The 16,764-nt window shown below is 42.1% G+C and overlaps 1 protein-coding gene across 1 annotated transcript in view; it reads right to left on the reverse strand.

The window, feature by feature from the left end:
• The window catches only part of GPBP1L1 (GC-rich promoter binding protein 1 like 1), a 37,006-nt gene that overhangs the window by 7,025 nt on the left and 13,217 nt on the right, over nt 1-16,764 (reverse strand). The window contains exons 2-7 of the mRNA XM_068141618.1: nt 12,334-13,278; nt 10,775-10,889; nt 9,644-9,773; nt 8,997-9,280; nt 6,364-6,436; nt 4,975-5,168 (exon numbers count right to left, since the gene is read on the reverse strand). Of these exons, the coding sequence (XP_067997719.1) occupies nt 4,975-5,168; nt 6,364-6,436; nt 8,997-9,280; nt 9,644-9,773; nt 10,775-10,834 (741 nt within the window). The 5' untranslated portion in view covers nt 10,835-10,889; nt 12,334-13,278. The remainder of the gene's footprint in view (nt 1-4,974; nt 5,169-6,363; nt 6,437-8,996; nt 9,281-9,643; nt 9,774-10,774; nt 10,890-12,333; nt 13,279-16,764) is intronic.

Raw genomic sequence — 16,764 nt, forward strand, 5'->3', positions numbered from 1 at the left:
TCTGTACCACTTCACAGCAACTTCCCCTGTGCAAGGAACAAGCACATCAAGGAATATTTCTGTCCAGGCTGAGAATGCAAATTATTTACTTCCTAGGGCTCTGAAAATGTCCATCATGGCACTGATTTAGCAACAGGAAAAGAAAGAAAGAAAGAAGCAACAGCCAGTTCATTACAGTGCATGAGCACTTGCTGTTTTGATCTGGATACTCTGCTGTAATCCTGCAAACAGACTGGCAGTTTGGCTGACACACTAAAACTACAAGATAAGGTTTTGTTACTTGGAATGTTATCCTTGAGCCTCCCTTATCAACCAAGGACAAATCTGCTAAGTGAAAGTCTTCACAAAAAGGATCCTAAGAAAACTGCATCAAGCAGCAGCAGAAATACAGCTGTTGGAGCATTAGAACATACTGGGTCCCTTTGACCCATTCGATTTCTGAAGCCAACTTCAAGTCATCAGCAAAATAACAGGAGTACAAGTGGGATTCAGTTAAATCTGAGATGCTACAGATCATGCAGCCTGCAGGCAATGAGAGAAGAAGCCCTTGTTTCAGTATGTTCTCACTCTCCACTGGGTTATTTTATTTACTCTGAAATAAATCAATTGGTAGGGGAGGCCATCAGCATGACTTAGCACTGGCACTTAAAAACAAAAGCAGGCCCGATTATTGAACGGATTATGTGGCATTCACAGCGCACATTCCCTTCAAACCCAGAACGTACCCTGACCTGCACAACATTGCCTGGCACCAAAATCAGGGGGTAGAATTTCTGTGACACAGAGCTTCTCCCTGCAGCCCCAGAGAGTGCACTGTTTACATAACCAGCTTCCAGCTGCTGACCGTTGTTCTCCCGGCTTCCACAAAGGGGCAGCTTAGACAAATGCACAGACAGACCCCTACTGCTTTCTTAGGGAGGCCGCTAGATTGGAGCATGACGACCATAGATCATTTGAGGATTTTGACCTTTCTGGCTTGCTTGAGTGTGAACAATTAGCCCTCTCAATTAGCCAAGAAAGAACGCACTTGCTTCACTGCCACCACTTCTCCTCCTTTCAACACTACTCATCACAACAAAAACATTTTTCATGGTGTTTGCCTGTGACAGCTTTCTAGTATTACTGACTTTGTCAAAAGCAATTGCCCTGGTTTGAGCCAGAAGAGACCTAATTCTCTTCAGTGATTTCACTTTTCAGCTCAGTCTCTAAGCGACTGCACTTCCTGAAGTTAATGACATGGTTTTGCAGAGTGTCTGCCTCTAACAATGGTAACACTTGATGCTGACAGGGAGCACCAAGGTCACTGCTAAATCCTGTGCATCATACTGGGGGTGCAGGAAGAAAGCAAGCAGTGGCACCTGCAGGGAAAAACAGACAGGACAGGTGATCCTAAGCTGATCACTAAGGTATTCCATTCCATATGCATCATAATCAATATAAAGCTGAGACACCTCAAGAATTAAGCCCTCCTCTTCAATGGCCAGCAGCTGATGAGGACTGTCTATTCTGCCTCTCATCCCAGTCCACAACTTCCAGAATCCAGTTCCCATCTGACACTGAGTCCCAGTCTGGGACTGCCTTAGTGCCTGCCCATACTATCAATGCTGATGGCTTGGTAATTGTTATCTGGGTCATTGGGTTCCTTACTGGGCTTGTATCTTTCATTTCATTGGTATTATTTCCAAAGCTGCTTTAGCTTTGTTTTTAAGTCTAAGTCTCTCCTCCTCATTCATTTTCTCTTCCCCTTTGAGAAGGGAATGGGGTTAATAGAGAGCATTTGTCACTCCTTCAGAGGCTGGGCCAGCCCTAACTCTGGACAGGAATGTTCTGTCCCCTCTATTATCACATGATGCACTGCAATTTCTATACAACTTTCTAGAAGCCTTCAGAATAATGCATCCTACCACAGCTGCTTTATGTATGTACCTTTGTGAAAGTCATCAATGCACATAATTTTCTGGCTAAGGATATGCTGATATCCCACCTTTTATCTTTGCTAGTGGTTATCATTCATTGACAAACCCACTGTTGATGACACCCAGCAGACAATTCTTCCCTGTTGCAATCCCCATGCTTAGGAGCACCACACTTCCCCAACCACCACAGCACCATGGAAGTGCACACACATTTAAAAATGAGTATCTGAATCACTAAGTGCATATTTATATCCTGCTCAACCTAAGTGATCTCTTGGGCTACATATTAAAAGTCAATACTTCTCCACTAGCCAAATAGTATTTCATACGTTATCAACGCTGTAATACTTCAGGTATGAACCAGGTGTAACCAAGGCCTGGTTCAGCACAGTAAATACTTCATTACAAGGCATGTAGGCAGCTACCATCACATGTTACCATAATACCAGATTTAAATATAGATATACAACCTGGAATGCAAATAAAAGTTACATAACACACAGAACAAGCTAACATAAAACCCTACCCTTATTTTTGATGTAAGGAAGGCTAACTCAGAAAAAGAGCTATTTTTCAAATCAGCTATAAAAATTACATGGTTCATTCCAACTGTAAGCACTGGCTGATGTATTTGTTTCATCTGAAGAATCAAAACTTCCTGCAATTTCAAAACACACTAAAGGTTCAGGAGCAGCTCTTCCAGATGGAATTAACAAAATCCTTTTGACCATGGGTTTTAGAAGCAGTCAGAACAAATGCAATGGTGACTATACAGCAAGGAATGAACATGTGTTTAAGTCCAAAACCTACAGTTTCAAGCAGCAAGTATACCACCACCACCAGCAACAGACATTTACTTAACTTTCAGAAGTGCATTTCAATCTCTCAATCTCTACAGCTGGTACAGAACTAACTTGCAGACTTCACAAGTTGCCTTTGCACACAAAGGTCATCCAGAGGGACCTTGACAGGCTGGAGAGGTGGGCACAAGCCAACCTCATGAGGTTCCATAAGAGCAAGTGCAGGGTCCTGCATCTGGCTCGAGGCAATCCCAGGCACAAATACAGGCTGGGCAGTGACTGGCTGGAAAGCAGCCCTGAGGAGAGAGACTCGGGGGTGCTGGTGGATGAGAAGCTCAACATGAGCTCTCAGTGTGCACTTGCAGCCCGCAAAGCCAATCAGATCCTGGGCTGCATCAGAAGAAGTGTGGCCAGCAGGGCAAGGGAGTGATCCTCCCCCTCTACTCAGCTCTGGTGAGACCCCACCTGAAGTACTGCCTCCAGTTCTGGAGCCCCTATTACAAGAGGGATGTGGAGGTGCTGGAACGTGTCCAGAGAAGGGCCACGAGGATGATCAGAGGGCTGGAGCACCTCTCCTATGAGGACAGACTGAAGGAGTTGGGGCTGTTCAGTCTGGAGAAGAGAAGGCTCCCAGGTGACCTCATTGTGGCCTTCCAGTATCTGAAGGGGGCCTACAGGAAGGCTGGGGAAGGACTTCTCAGGATGTCAGGTAGTGATAGGACTAGGGGGAATGGAATGAAGCTGGAGGTGGGGAGATTCAGGCTGGATGTGAGGTGAAACCCTGGAATGGGTTGTCCAGGGAGGTGGTTGTGGCCCCGTCCCTGGAGGTGTTTAAGCCCAGGCTGGATGAGGCTCTGGCCAGGCTGATCTAGTGTGGGGTGTCCCTGCCCATGGCAGGTGGGGTTGGAACTAGATGATCCTTGTGGTCCCTTCCAACCCTGACTGATACTATGACACAACAGCAGCTAAACCAGAAAAGTTGTATGCATTCCTGCTCACTAAAATTGGTTAATTTGAAGCAAAGACACAGTTTAACCACAACAAAGATAACTGGTCTCCAGACTGCTTTTTCCCCCCCACCTTGAAAAATCCCTCAGACCAGACTAAAACCAGGCAAGACTATATATACACACATATATCAATTAAGCTATACAACTGCAATTGAAAGGCATGGGAGGCTCCCTTTCCATCAAGAAGCTCGATCTTGTTTAACTATGGCAAACAAGTACACATAGGAACTTAGAGCTGTATATGGACTGTGAAAGCCTTTCATCAACCACCTCTGTAATAGGCTAATTTATCCCATCTCTCAGAGAAGATCAGTTGTCAACTGAAGTGTTTATACAAGGTTATTTGATATTTTCAAGCAACAGGATTTTTCTTGTAGCTGGAAGAATTTAGCCTGAATTAAGAGAAACTTATGAAAGGGGGGAAAAAAAAAAAAGCTCTAAAGTTGCTTTCTTACAGAAAAGTTTCCTATTTTGCATTTATCTTAGAAGTGTGCAAGAGGAGGTCACTCTAATCATAGGGGAGATTTTGTTGCAATGTCACAGCCAGCATTACTCATCAAATTTTGGAGTTTAAATGTATTTGGACACTGTTTTACAGCACAACTTAGCTAATCATTTTCTTTAATTAAAAAGGTTAGTTTTAAAAGGGTCTTAAATATTTCCACTAATCAACACTATGAAGTTTTTAGGGCATCTACACATGTAGATTCTCTGGGAAAAGAAAGGGCAAGATACAGCCTAGAACTAAGAAACCAAAATCGACTTGTTTGCTAACACTCTTGTATTTCTTTCAGTAAAAGAAAGCACAAACCCCATCTCATCACTTTTCCAGGTTGTCTTTAAGGCTCAACTAAATTACAGCTCAATTGCAGGATGTTACAATCTAATCTGATCTTAGCCTCAATTGTGTTTTAAACACATCAAAGTACTGTAACCCAATAAAGATGTTTCAAGGTAATCACGTGAACGTCATAGCACACGTTCTACTTCTCCAGCGCTGCTTGTTTTGTCTAATTAAGATAGGGATTTGTCTGATGCACAAGAACACACCCATGGAGGCAGACATTAGTATAGTGAGAAGAGAGGTTAGCTCTGGGAATGAACAAGACCAAATGACAATTTTAGCAGTAAACACTGTCTCCTGTAAAGATCCCACAAACCACTAGATTCCAGATCTTACTATTTGGTAGGGGTTTGATACCCTTGTCAAGGGAGAGAGCTCTCCCTTGATCTGAGTTCACTGACTACCTTGGAAGGAGGAGCTGCAGGTTTAGGAACCAGATTTTTGTAGACACTTGGGACAATGGTGGTGGCTTTGTTGCCATTTGCCAGGTGAGAAACAGGTGATGTGAATGCAGCTGAGAAGGCAGCAGCAGGATCCTCTTTTGAAACCTTTTTGATGACCAGCATCTTGGTAGGTTGCTTGGCACTAGGGGGGTTTTCTGTAAAAACAAACCAAGAAAGATTCTGAAATACAAACATTCAGTTTCACAGCAGCTTCACTTCACCACTCCAGTTTCTCAGTTCTTTATCTTAGATGCCACACATTTGATTCTGTCATCAGCTGTTCCCTTGTTTCAGCCTTGAGTAAAGATACAGGATAAGAATGTGAAAGTCCAATCTTTACATGTAACCACAACAGCTCCTCTGACACAGAAAGATGTACAGTGACATCAGCTAGCAGCCTTTCATCATAATATAGCAATAAAGACTTTTTTTTCCAGCAGCCATGGATTAGCTTTGTTAATTCACTAACACAGCAAAAATACTTTGCATAACATACCTGAGAAGTGACAGTGCTTTTACAAACAAGGACAATTAGTATTTCCTAGGCTAAATCAACACACTGGCAGGAGCTGAACAATTTAACAACAGTAACAGTACACACAGCTAAGAGAGATACAAATGGTAATTGTCATTAGTTCTTGAGCAGAAGAGCTACCTGAAAAACATGCCAAGAGAATACAATACAGTGCTATAGCAAGAAGTGGGTTTGATTTTTTTTGTTGTAGTTGTGCTGTTTACACTTAATCTAGCCACATTTTGACTGAAGAGTGACAAATCTGTATTTAGTTGCTAGAACTGGTACTTTGTTTCACTTTTTAATTTATTTTCTAAAGGCAGAGATTCATATACCACATCAGACTCAGAAGCAACTCTGAGTTAAAAAACAAAACAAACCAACCCAATAAAATGATAAAAAACCCCCTCAAATAAACCCAAACCACGGAATGATGACAGCTGAGTTGTATTTCTAACACAAGGATCACAAGTCTTATAAAAACCTCTCTAATAAACCCAAACCACAGAATTATGACAGCTGAGTTGTATTTCTAACACAAAGATCACAAGTCAGGAATTCATGTCTAGTTCATTCAAACTTGCTCTGCCCTTCAAGTGAGGCCTGTATGAAATTGTAACAGCAGCAAGACAAACAGCAAATGCAGAACAGTGACATTATTGCCACCAGCAGTTTTTTTATGACAAGCTTTTCAAGCAGACAGAAAAAAAGATAGTGAAGATTGTGTGAGGCAAACAGCAAAGGAGAGAAAGCTGCAAGCTCTCTGCTTCACTTAAGGTTGTAAAGCTTCTTTCAGCATCAGCACTCTGTACAGTCATGTAGCTGCTTTTACCTACCCCATACTCCAGAAGGTGTCCCTAACGGTTTGTTCTGGTTGTTGTGTCTTCCAGCTTCTGGATTCAAAGATGGCTGTAAAAACACAGAGCAAGTAAACACACCATTATATCATGTAGTAAAAAAATTCCCAGTACATAACCTTATGCTTCTAGGAACCCAGAGCACTCCTGAACAGCACTTGAATTAGAAGAGAGTGCTTTGACACAAGACATCTAAACACAAAGTCCACATTCTCTTTGGGTTCTGCTTTACTTCCAACAGAATTATCAGAGGGCTCAGGATAGGCCCCTTTAGTTTTCTACTATAACACACACACACAAGATGTTTAACAAAAGGTACTTAAACCAACAGCTCAAAACACAAGCCAGAATGCACATCATCAGTATCTGAAGTATGTGGTCTATTTCCTATTTATACAATGTTATGTATTAGCCAATTAAAAAAAGGGGCAAATAAAGAAACAAATAAACAAACAAAGAATTCACCACAAAAGACCCTAGCAAAAGCAATACTGAGCTCCTAACAGAATGGAATAATGAATATACACACTTTTATAAAGAAAGCTTTAGGGTCCACTTTTCAGGGCAATGCTGCCTGCAGATTTAGTGCTTTCTGACCAAGTACAATTACCTTTGATTCAGTTATCAGAATTCAACTCAGTGGAACAATTAAGGACATGTCCACGCTTCAGGTGGAGTACAGAAAATCCAAGCATTCAATGACAAGTGTTCCTGATTAGCTGTTCCTCTTCCCTATCCCAAATAACTTCTGTTCAAAATAAAGCCATCTTTTTCCCCTCTTTTTAATGAATTCTTCATAGGCTAGTTTCTATGGTGACAGCATAAGTCTCTAATAAAGAGCTTCTGAAATAGTAGTCATTCCTGCTCTATAAGAGTTAGGAAAAAAAAGTCACACCATAGCATGAATTTCTGCCTCAGACCCTAGGAATTCCTGTTTCAGCACCTCATTTTTCAGTTATAGGCCAATTTTACAGCACAGATGCTCACACCACAGGAGAACTTCTATTAACACCCCATTCTACAGACCTTTCAAGAAAAGTGTTGCCATTGTCAGCCACACTGGGCCTAACAGCTACGGTATACATTAGTCTCACCACTATGGCAAAGACAATACAGGAGTTATTTAGCAAAGCTTGCTACTTACTAGGCAGTGTGTGCTATTACCATCTTAAAGGGAAAAAAAAGTGGAAGTGATTACAGAAGAAACACCTTTGTAGCTGGAAACAGGCACTCACCAAGGCACTAAAGAGAAGGAAGTCCATGGGAGACCATGGTAGACTACAGCGGTACGGTTACTGCAACTTCCTACATTTCAACAGGTTTTTGAAAGCCTAAAGAACAAGCTTGATGAATACTGAATTACAGTACTTCTGAGAAATGAGATCAACAGAAATCTACACACAAGCTCTATCATTGCTGTTAACTCCCTTGTGATGCAGACTGCTGCTCACAGCAGCAGGGGTTGAACAGAAGCATGCAATCGCTCCCAAGCACTTCACTGAAAAACAACTCAGCAGCTTAAATCAAACAGGCTCCTGTGGCAATTTAAGTGCAGACTAGATTGACCTGAAGCAGCTGTGGGCACTCATATAATTCACTCCAACTCCTAGCTTCCTGAACAGAAGCAATGCCAAACTGTCACAACAACTTCAGCTGTGAACAGCCTTCCAGAGAAAAAAGCTCAGAGCAAAAATCTCAAGATTATGATTCACACCGGAGTATGTGGTGCACACTATCACTGGGAACTCTCATGAATGGAGACAACAATGGCTTTAACATTGAAGATGAAGTCAAGAGGACTGCAATAGGTGAAGGTGCTGAGTTACCAGAACCTTACAGGCAAATGGACCTCATTACAGTGGTAAAGAGCAGCAACAGGAGGGGAAGAAAGCAGGGAAGATAAAGATGCATACATCCCAGAACATTGGCATTGAGGAATGTGCACAGTAAGGATGAAACCCAGAAGTACTACTTGGTAAAGTTTGGAAAACTAAAGATAATCCAGAAAAAAAGAGGCAAGAGACTATTACAAAGATAATCCCACATGAATCCATGTTTAGGTAAGAAGCTGATGAACTGGAGATATTGACAGAAGAAATGGTTCAAGAAACCCTGATCTCTAGATTCCAGAAGATTCAAGACAGATAGTTGCAAAGGCCTGAGCCCACCATGACCAAGCTTTGGAAGGTAATCACAAACATCACCATGTTCCAGAAGGCAATAGCACATAGACTGAAAATAAACCAAATAGATGTACTTAGGAGCAAATAAAGGCTTTGGAAGCAAAGTCACAAAGCTTTCCTGTGGCAGATCAAAGCATCACCTTATGGGTTTTACTGAAGATCTGGCTTATGTGTTACAATTCTGCCTTCAGTTCACAGTAAACATTTGGCAAAACACAGTAATGTGCCAAACCCCATAATCAAACAGGCTGTCAAATGCTAAGGACTCTGGGTACCAGTCAGCATCCTGTTGGCACTGGAGTAACTTGCTTAAATCTGTTGTGATCTCCAACATGGAATGCAACTATCCACCCATGAACACGAATTAAAACGAGATCTGAAAAGCCACTTCTCACAGTCTCCAATTCTCGTGAGAAGTTACACACTTACAAAGTCTTCTTCTTCAAACTGCAGCTGCTCTTTATCTTCCTTCTTCTCTTCCCTGGATTCAACAGGCAGCTTTTCTTGAAAGGCGGAACTTTTCCGAGAATGGAAGTTGCCATTCCAGTGGCGATGAGCTCCGGTTCCTCCTCCACCACGCTGGTTCACACCATCATGGCCCCGTGAGGGACCATGCCAGCCAGGCTGACTGCCAGAAAGCCCAACATGAGCTCCTTTAGAAACACCAGAATCTACAGAATCATGGCGGAGAAGGGACGGCTGATGCCAGCAGTCTAAACAAAAGGAGATAACGATGCAAGTAAAAGTCAACACAGCATGCAGGACACTGGAAGTATCAGGTTGTTTTTCTTGTGGGGAAGTCAGTGTTCACTAAGTAACTACTAGGTCAAACTTATTGAGCTACTGTGTGATTACACCAGAGAACCAGCCAAGTTACACAATGCACAAGCAGCTATCACAGAAACCCCTTAAGGCCTGAGCATGTGGCATGGGAGAAGAGAGTAGCACAAATTTCTTACAGGATGTTTCTAAGGCGGCACCGTTCTGGAAAACATTATTTATATCCTGCAGAATTCTTCCTTCTGTAGAACATTCAAAGCTGTCTGCTCACAGGCTGCATTTTAGTTCCTACTCACCTCCAGCAGCTCGGAGGGGCCCATTATTGAAAAAGCCATCGGAAGAGTTGTGTCTCCTACGGCTCACCCCAAAGCGGCCCTCTCCCCTTGGAAGATGCTCTCCATGTTTCTCAAAGGTGGCTGCAGGGGACTGCAAACAGTAAAAAGGGATGGAGTGAAGCATTCATTAGGGCACTCCAGGAGCCTGAGAGTTCAACAGTGACACTTTGTTAACACACAAAAAAAAACCCCACACCACAAAACCCAACCCAACCACCAAACCCTGTATTCTTGCACTGCCTTTCAATACAACATCCATGTATCTGCACTGCTTGGCCAATGATGTCAATCACTTCAACCAGCTCCGAATGGCACACAAATCTGTGTATCTTACATCAGAGAGAACCCAACACACTAATATTGGCAGCAGTCTCTCCAAGCACACACTTTCTGCAAAGTTAATTTAAGAAATTCCATCCTACAGAGGTGCTCACTCACTCATTCCCTTTGAAGTCAAAAGAGCAGACAGCAATGGAAGGTCCAACCAGTCTGACTAAAATTCAGACACACTCAACTAAGGTGAAGTACTTTTGGGCTGAAACAACTGCAATGCTGTTGGAAACATCAATGCACTGAAGAATCTTTTATTTTTCCTTGTTTATACAAAAATTACTTCTGTCTCCTCGTATTTAATCATGAAACAGAAAGCTGTATTCTTCCTTGTTCATCAGTGTTGTCCATCATGATCCAGTTTGCTATTAAAAGGTTTTTCTCCACTGCCGTGCAGGAGCAACGCGAATCATTAAAATCCTAAAGTAGATTTCCTGGGTCAAAAGAAGCTTCTTCTGGAACCAGTTTTAGAAAGAAGGTGACAAGCAAGCTGACCTCATTCTAAGGTTGCAAAAAACTAATGAGTATTTCTGAGTGTGGAGTTAGAGCCCAAGGGTGTATTACCAACCTTTTACTTGACAACGGTCAATTATTTTCACACCAAATCCAACTTGTATTCTGAATTGTAAATAAGTGGCAGCTCAAGTCTTGACTCCCACAGGTTTAGGGGCACTTGCTTAATTATTTTGTTATTATTTGTTATGCTACTGTTGTTTGTTGTTATTGTCACAGCTGCAAAGAAAGTATCTGTATTAATGTTACCTTGGTTGACTGTGGCGTTGAGAAGTTAAGCCAGGCAGGAACAAAGTCATGCTGCGCCATTTAGGTCCAGTGTCTCCCTTCAATAAAATGAGGCATCAAACCTCATGGCCAGGATCTGCAAAAAGAAAAGAACATTCCCTGACTACCTTCTTTTCAGAACTGAAGTAACAATACAATTTTTCCCAAAAGCTTGGCCTATATAGAAATATGAGGGGAAAAGTGGTCATGCTCTTCATATTACAGTTAAGCAATTCTTTTCCTGCTGACTTCATTCCTCTGACCAAAACAGGTATGAACTTCAACCTTCCCAGTTACTTACTGTTTACAATTAACACACCCATGAAACGCAGGATGGCCATGGAGGTGGGAAAAAACCAGAACTAACAGCACATAAAAGCCATACAATGTACAGCTGTGTGAAACAAAGACCTGGCAAAATTTGGGTTACATTCCTCCATTGCTCACTGTCTCAGAGTCTCCCTGTTTTGTTCCAGAGGCTGTAAACCAATGATGACCAAACTGGTCATCTTAGAGGTCTTTTCCAGCCTTCATGATTCTATGATGTTAGAGACACTGACAGCAGAATGGAGACCTGAGGCAATCACATGGCAGCTTCCACACCTCTAACTTACAATTGTATCTGGATCCACCAACTTCAATACAGCAGCAAACATCCCATGCTGAAACTGCTTTCACAGGTATGTAACCAAATGGTTTGGAACAAAACTGCATTAGGAATAGTGTGGCCAGCAGGAGCAGGGAAGTCATTGTGCCCCTGTACTCTGCTTTGGTTAGGCTGCACCTTGAGTCCTGTGTCCAGTTCTGGGCCCCTCAGTTTAAGAAGGACATCGAGACACTTGAGAAGGGCAACAAGGCTGGGGAGAGGCCTTGAGCACAAGCTCTATGAGGAGAGACTGAGGGAGCTGGGATTGTTTAGCCTGGAGAAGAGGAGGCTCAGGGGTGACCTCATTGCTCTCTACAACTACCTGAAAGGTGGCTGTAGCCGGGAAGGGGCTTGTCTCTTCTCCTAGGCAACCAGCACCAGAACAAGGGGACACAGTTTCAAGCTGCGCCAAGGGAGGTTTAGGCTCAAGGTGAGGAGAAACTTCTTCACCGAGCGAGTCATTCATCATTGGAATGTGCTGCCCAGAGAGGTGGTGGGGTCACCGTCCCTGGAGGCGTTCAAGAGGAGATTGGACGTGGCACTTGGTGCCATGGTCTAGTCATGGGGTCTGTGGTGACAGGTTGGACTCAATGATCCTTGAGGTCTCTTCCAACCTTAGTGATACTGTGAAAACACAAGCTGGTTGAAGGATCTTGATGGAAATTCAACTGAAGACCAGCTGAGGCAATTCACTGTGGAATCTGAGACCGAACTGTTCTTTCCAACATGCCATAGCAATGTCCACTGCTTGCCATTACGAAAATTCCATTACAGCCGAATGTCTTTTTGGCAGAAAGTTCTCCAACTTACCATTTTGCTTTGTTTTTCTGCTATAGCTGCAAACAAGTCAACACTATATAAGCAAAGAAAAAAAAGAGTATGTATGATCACTTACCCTGATTTTGGCCTCTGTAGTCTAATGTCCCTAGTTTCTGTGCTTCACTAACTTTTGGGTTCCTTCCTTCTGCAGCACGCTGTAAGGCCAGCCTTGAGGCAATAGTGCGTCTTGAAGCCGAGCACGAGAGGCCGCACTTCGTGCCAACTGTGCCCTTCTCCCCCTCAGCTGCTCATTTTAACCTCTCCTTGCACTCTCACAAGAAAAAAAAAAAAATATATACCCCTATGGTAATTGAGATTTAAAAAAAAAAAAGCTACGACCACGTTCACCTCATTAATTTCCTCTGGTGGTGGTAGTACAGAAGTCTGCCTTTACATTACAAAAAGCTTTGTCAAGTCTGCATGACAACCTTCAGAGCAACACCATGGTTAATACTGAACAGATACACTCAAGCCTACTGGATAATTCATGATCTGCAGCGGATCAGCCTTGAACACTCCGGAAAAAGAAGGTGGTTACATAAAAAAAAATGTTTGCCCCCCCCAAATGCTGAGATCTAAACAAAAAGCATCTGCCCAAGTGCTCTTAAAATATAAGTTTCATTTTTATCACATACATCTGCTAAAAAAAAAAAAAAAGAAAAGGAAAAAAAAAGATAGATAGTATTTAAAAAAATGAATGTTAGGATATACTCTGGTCTTCACTTAACGTGGTTAATGCTCCACAGAGCTAAGCACTACTTAATATAAAGCTCAAAAGCAGGCACAAATGTTTATCTCCCTGGTTTTCACCATTTACATGCTGAAACATAGGTTGCATCAACAACAACAACAAAAAAAGAGCCAGGTCCAAAAATAGTCTCTTCTACTCTATCTTTTGTAGGCTAGGTGCTGCTTTTAAAGGGACAAATTATTCCACAAGAGCTTCTTGTTCTACAGTGGAGGATTCACTTCTGGGTCATAGTCCTCTTCCATCAAAGAGGTGAGACAGGAACTGTAGTCACTATAAAAAAACAAACACAAACAAAATCCCATCAATACAAGCAACATAAAGATGACCAAGTATGATTAGAGAGGAGAAATTGAGCAACTCTAGTTCAAATGCCAAAAGCTATTTGATCTCTGATCAAAACAAAACCTGAAATAATCTAATTTTTGTAAAGATCCCTAAAATGAGTAACTTTGCTTTTAAATGGTCACTTCCCAGATTTAGTTTAAAAAAGTGCAATACAAACAAGCTGAATTAGAATAAAGGGAAGAGTGGAGAAACTGCATGCAGCTGACAAAAGAGATTCCACACTTCACAGCAGTTCTAAAGCTTGAGGCTAAAATAATGATACTCTAGAATCATAGAACCAATAGGGGTGGAAAAGACCTCAAAGATCATCAAGTCCAACCTTTCACACACCATAAGCTTGTACACAGAATAAACCAGGTTGGAAGAGACCTTCAAGATCATCACGTCCAACCCATCAACCAATCCAACCCACCTGAACAACTAACCCATGGCACCAAGCACCCCATCAAGTCTCCTCCTGAACACCTCCAATGATGGTGACTCCACCGCCTCCCCAGGCAGCCCATTCCAATGGGCAATCACTCACTCTGTACAGAACTTCTTCCTAACATCCAACCTAAGACTCCCCTAGGCTGCAGCTAGGCTTGGCCATTCCACGTGCCTCATCTCCTCCATGCACCCACACCACTGCTCACCTGCTCCAATACAGCCACGCTTCCCCCTCAAGAGACTCATGACAGTAACAGACCCAGAATTCCATTAACTCCTTCACAGAAAATATCAACAGAGTTTTTCTACTATGGCCTCTTTTAACTTGAACCTTCTTTCCTAAACAGAAGCAAACAGATAGCTTTATTGCTCCTGAAACATCTGAGAAGTTTTATGACTGTTTTCCTGCCATCAGCTATTTTTCAGGATCCCTTTAGGCGTGTCTTATTCTGCCTTCATATTTGACTTAGTAGAGTTTGTTTTTCGTGTTTGGATAGGGTTCCATTCTGTGACCCATTTTTGGTTTTCATTGCAGTTGTGTCTTTTTTTTTCCCTACTAAGCATGTGGAGTTAAATTTGGTTTTTCTTATTTTTTAAGATGGTTTTGATAGAGGCTCAAAATAAGCACAGGGAATAACAAAAGAATCACTAACTTTTTATCCTCTGGGTCATTCACTTCAAAAAACCCCTAATTTTCATACATCTCTTATTTCTGGAGCTAGGGGAGTTTAGAAAGAGGGAAATATTTTTGTACCTAAGCCATGATCACATTTCAGGAGGTAGAGTAACAGCAAACAGCCTCACAACCCCTACAAAGTACCAGCCAAGATATGGCAAAACCAGAGCGGACATGGCCATGCACGCTATCAACCCACGAGCTTTCTGAGCACCCCGCCCTGTCATACACTGTAAGTAACAAAAGCCCTAACCTATCAAAACCAGAACAAGAGGACACAGTCTCAAGCTGTGCCAGGGGAGGTTTAGGCTAGATGTTAGGAAGTTCTTCATAGAAAGAGTGATTGCCCATTGGAATGGGCTGCCCAGGGAGCTGGTGGAGTCATCATCACTGGAGGTGTTTAGGAAGAGACTGGATGGGGTGCTTGGTGCCATGGTGTAGTTGATTAGATGGTGTCGGGTGATAGGTTGGACTCGATCTCAAAGGTATTTTCCAACCTGGTTAATTCCATCCTATTCTATATTAAAGGGTGATTTTTCAGTGTTATGGGGGCATACTGAAACATCTGCTGCAGACAGAAAAGTCTTCCCATCACACTGAACTCAGCACAGAACTCAGAACTCCTTTAGATGTAACCTTCTGCGGCTACTATTAAAACATTTGATTAGTACCTTCAAGATAAAACAGGGACAAAGTCAATATAGTTGACTACATTTCGACAAGATTCATTACCTTCTGAATAAATATGCCTTTCAGAACAAACTGTATAGCAATTAAGCCATGTCAAACTATTGAAAAAAAGTCATGTCATTTAAGAAGTTGACTGAATGAACATTAAGAACAATTCACAGCAATGTGAAAAATGGAGTTAAACAAAACAAACTCCCCCACATAAATGTTCTCTGGCTTTAAGGGTATCTAAATAAATTAACACCTCAGGTTCTCAAGTAAGAACTAGGTCCCTGCACAAAACAAAAATAAAACCACTATGGAAGTACTAAACCCAGTTTCCATCTAAAAAAAAAACCAACCTGGTTCCCAGTACCTTTAGAAACGGAAAAGGAAAATACATCAACAGTCTTACGGCAACACAAGTTTTGCAGACATCTTTCTCTGTTTTAACACAATCAAAACCAAGGTGTAACTCCTTACACAAGTCCAGCTACCAATTTAGAAGACCTTGCAGAAGAATATTCAAGTCTCCTAACCTGCTACTTGATACTATTAGTATCAGTGGTCAGGGCAATTCGTTACTAAGCAGTATCTAACATGCATGCAGACAGTCCCACGCAACTCCTGGACACACTTTGGACTCATGTTCAAGTCTTGCTTACATAGCATGAATTAGATACTGGTCAGAAAACTTTATGCTTATTAAAGGAATGACCTCTATGTCATCTCAAACTTCCCAGCAAGTATTTTGATACTTCTGCAACCTGTATTCTGAAACAATCTCACTTTCAGGTGTCATAGTTACTAAAAGGCTCTGCAGTGAGCTTGAAATAAATTAAAGATGCTCAAATTAATTTCCACCTGCTTCTCTTCTGGTGGTGTATACAAGGCACACTTCAGACAGCAAATTCAAAGCCACATCTCCAGCCTTTCCAAAGCTGTGTTTTTTGGCATAAGGAAGGTACTGAAGGCTATATGCCAGTACACTACATGCCAACACTGCCTGCAGCTGGCTCCATATTTCAACAGTCATATACACTGCTCTTCAGGCATTGCCTTCCATGCATACACTATCACAAAAATAACAAGGTGAGTGACATTAAAATGCAGTAGTTTTTGCTAAAGCAAAAAACTTGCTGTTAGATGAGGTGTTGTAAATTGTACTACTAGTGAAACCCTTCAGTCTCCAGGATTAGCCCATGTGCTGGGTTTTACAAACACACTCTGAATCTTGCCCAATGTCAACCTACCCACAACCTATCACACTGCTGACAACAGTCTCTCAGTTACCCTCTCTAACAGCAACCTGCAAAAGCTTTTTAGGGGGAAAAAATGAAGTACAAGAACAAGAGTGAATAGCACCAGGGCTCCCAGGTTACTTTCTTAGATTTTTAAGCCAGAGTCTGCACTATAGTTTGCCAGTCAGTGCTTCCATGTAAACCTGTTGGATTGGTTTGGTTTCAGACACATTTATACACGTGCCTCCCAAATGAGAAGGGGAACAGCTTACCTGTGCTTGAGGTACAGGTCAATTTGCAACCATAAAAATGTCAGCCCCAACTCAGCTGATGTTTTCTTCCATTATCAAAGTGCCCAACCACATTCTATTCAGTTTTTCATAAAACTCATTATTT

This window comes from Melanerpes formicivorus, unplaced genomic scaffold, assembly GCF_026170545.1.
Source record: "Melanerpes formicivorus ecotype bairdi unplaced genomic scaffold, bMelFor1.0.p_v2 SCAF_7, whole genome shotgun sequence".
Lineage (NCBI taxonomy): Eukaryota > Metazoa > Chordata > Aves > Piciformes > Picidae > Melanerpes > Melanerpes formicivorus.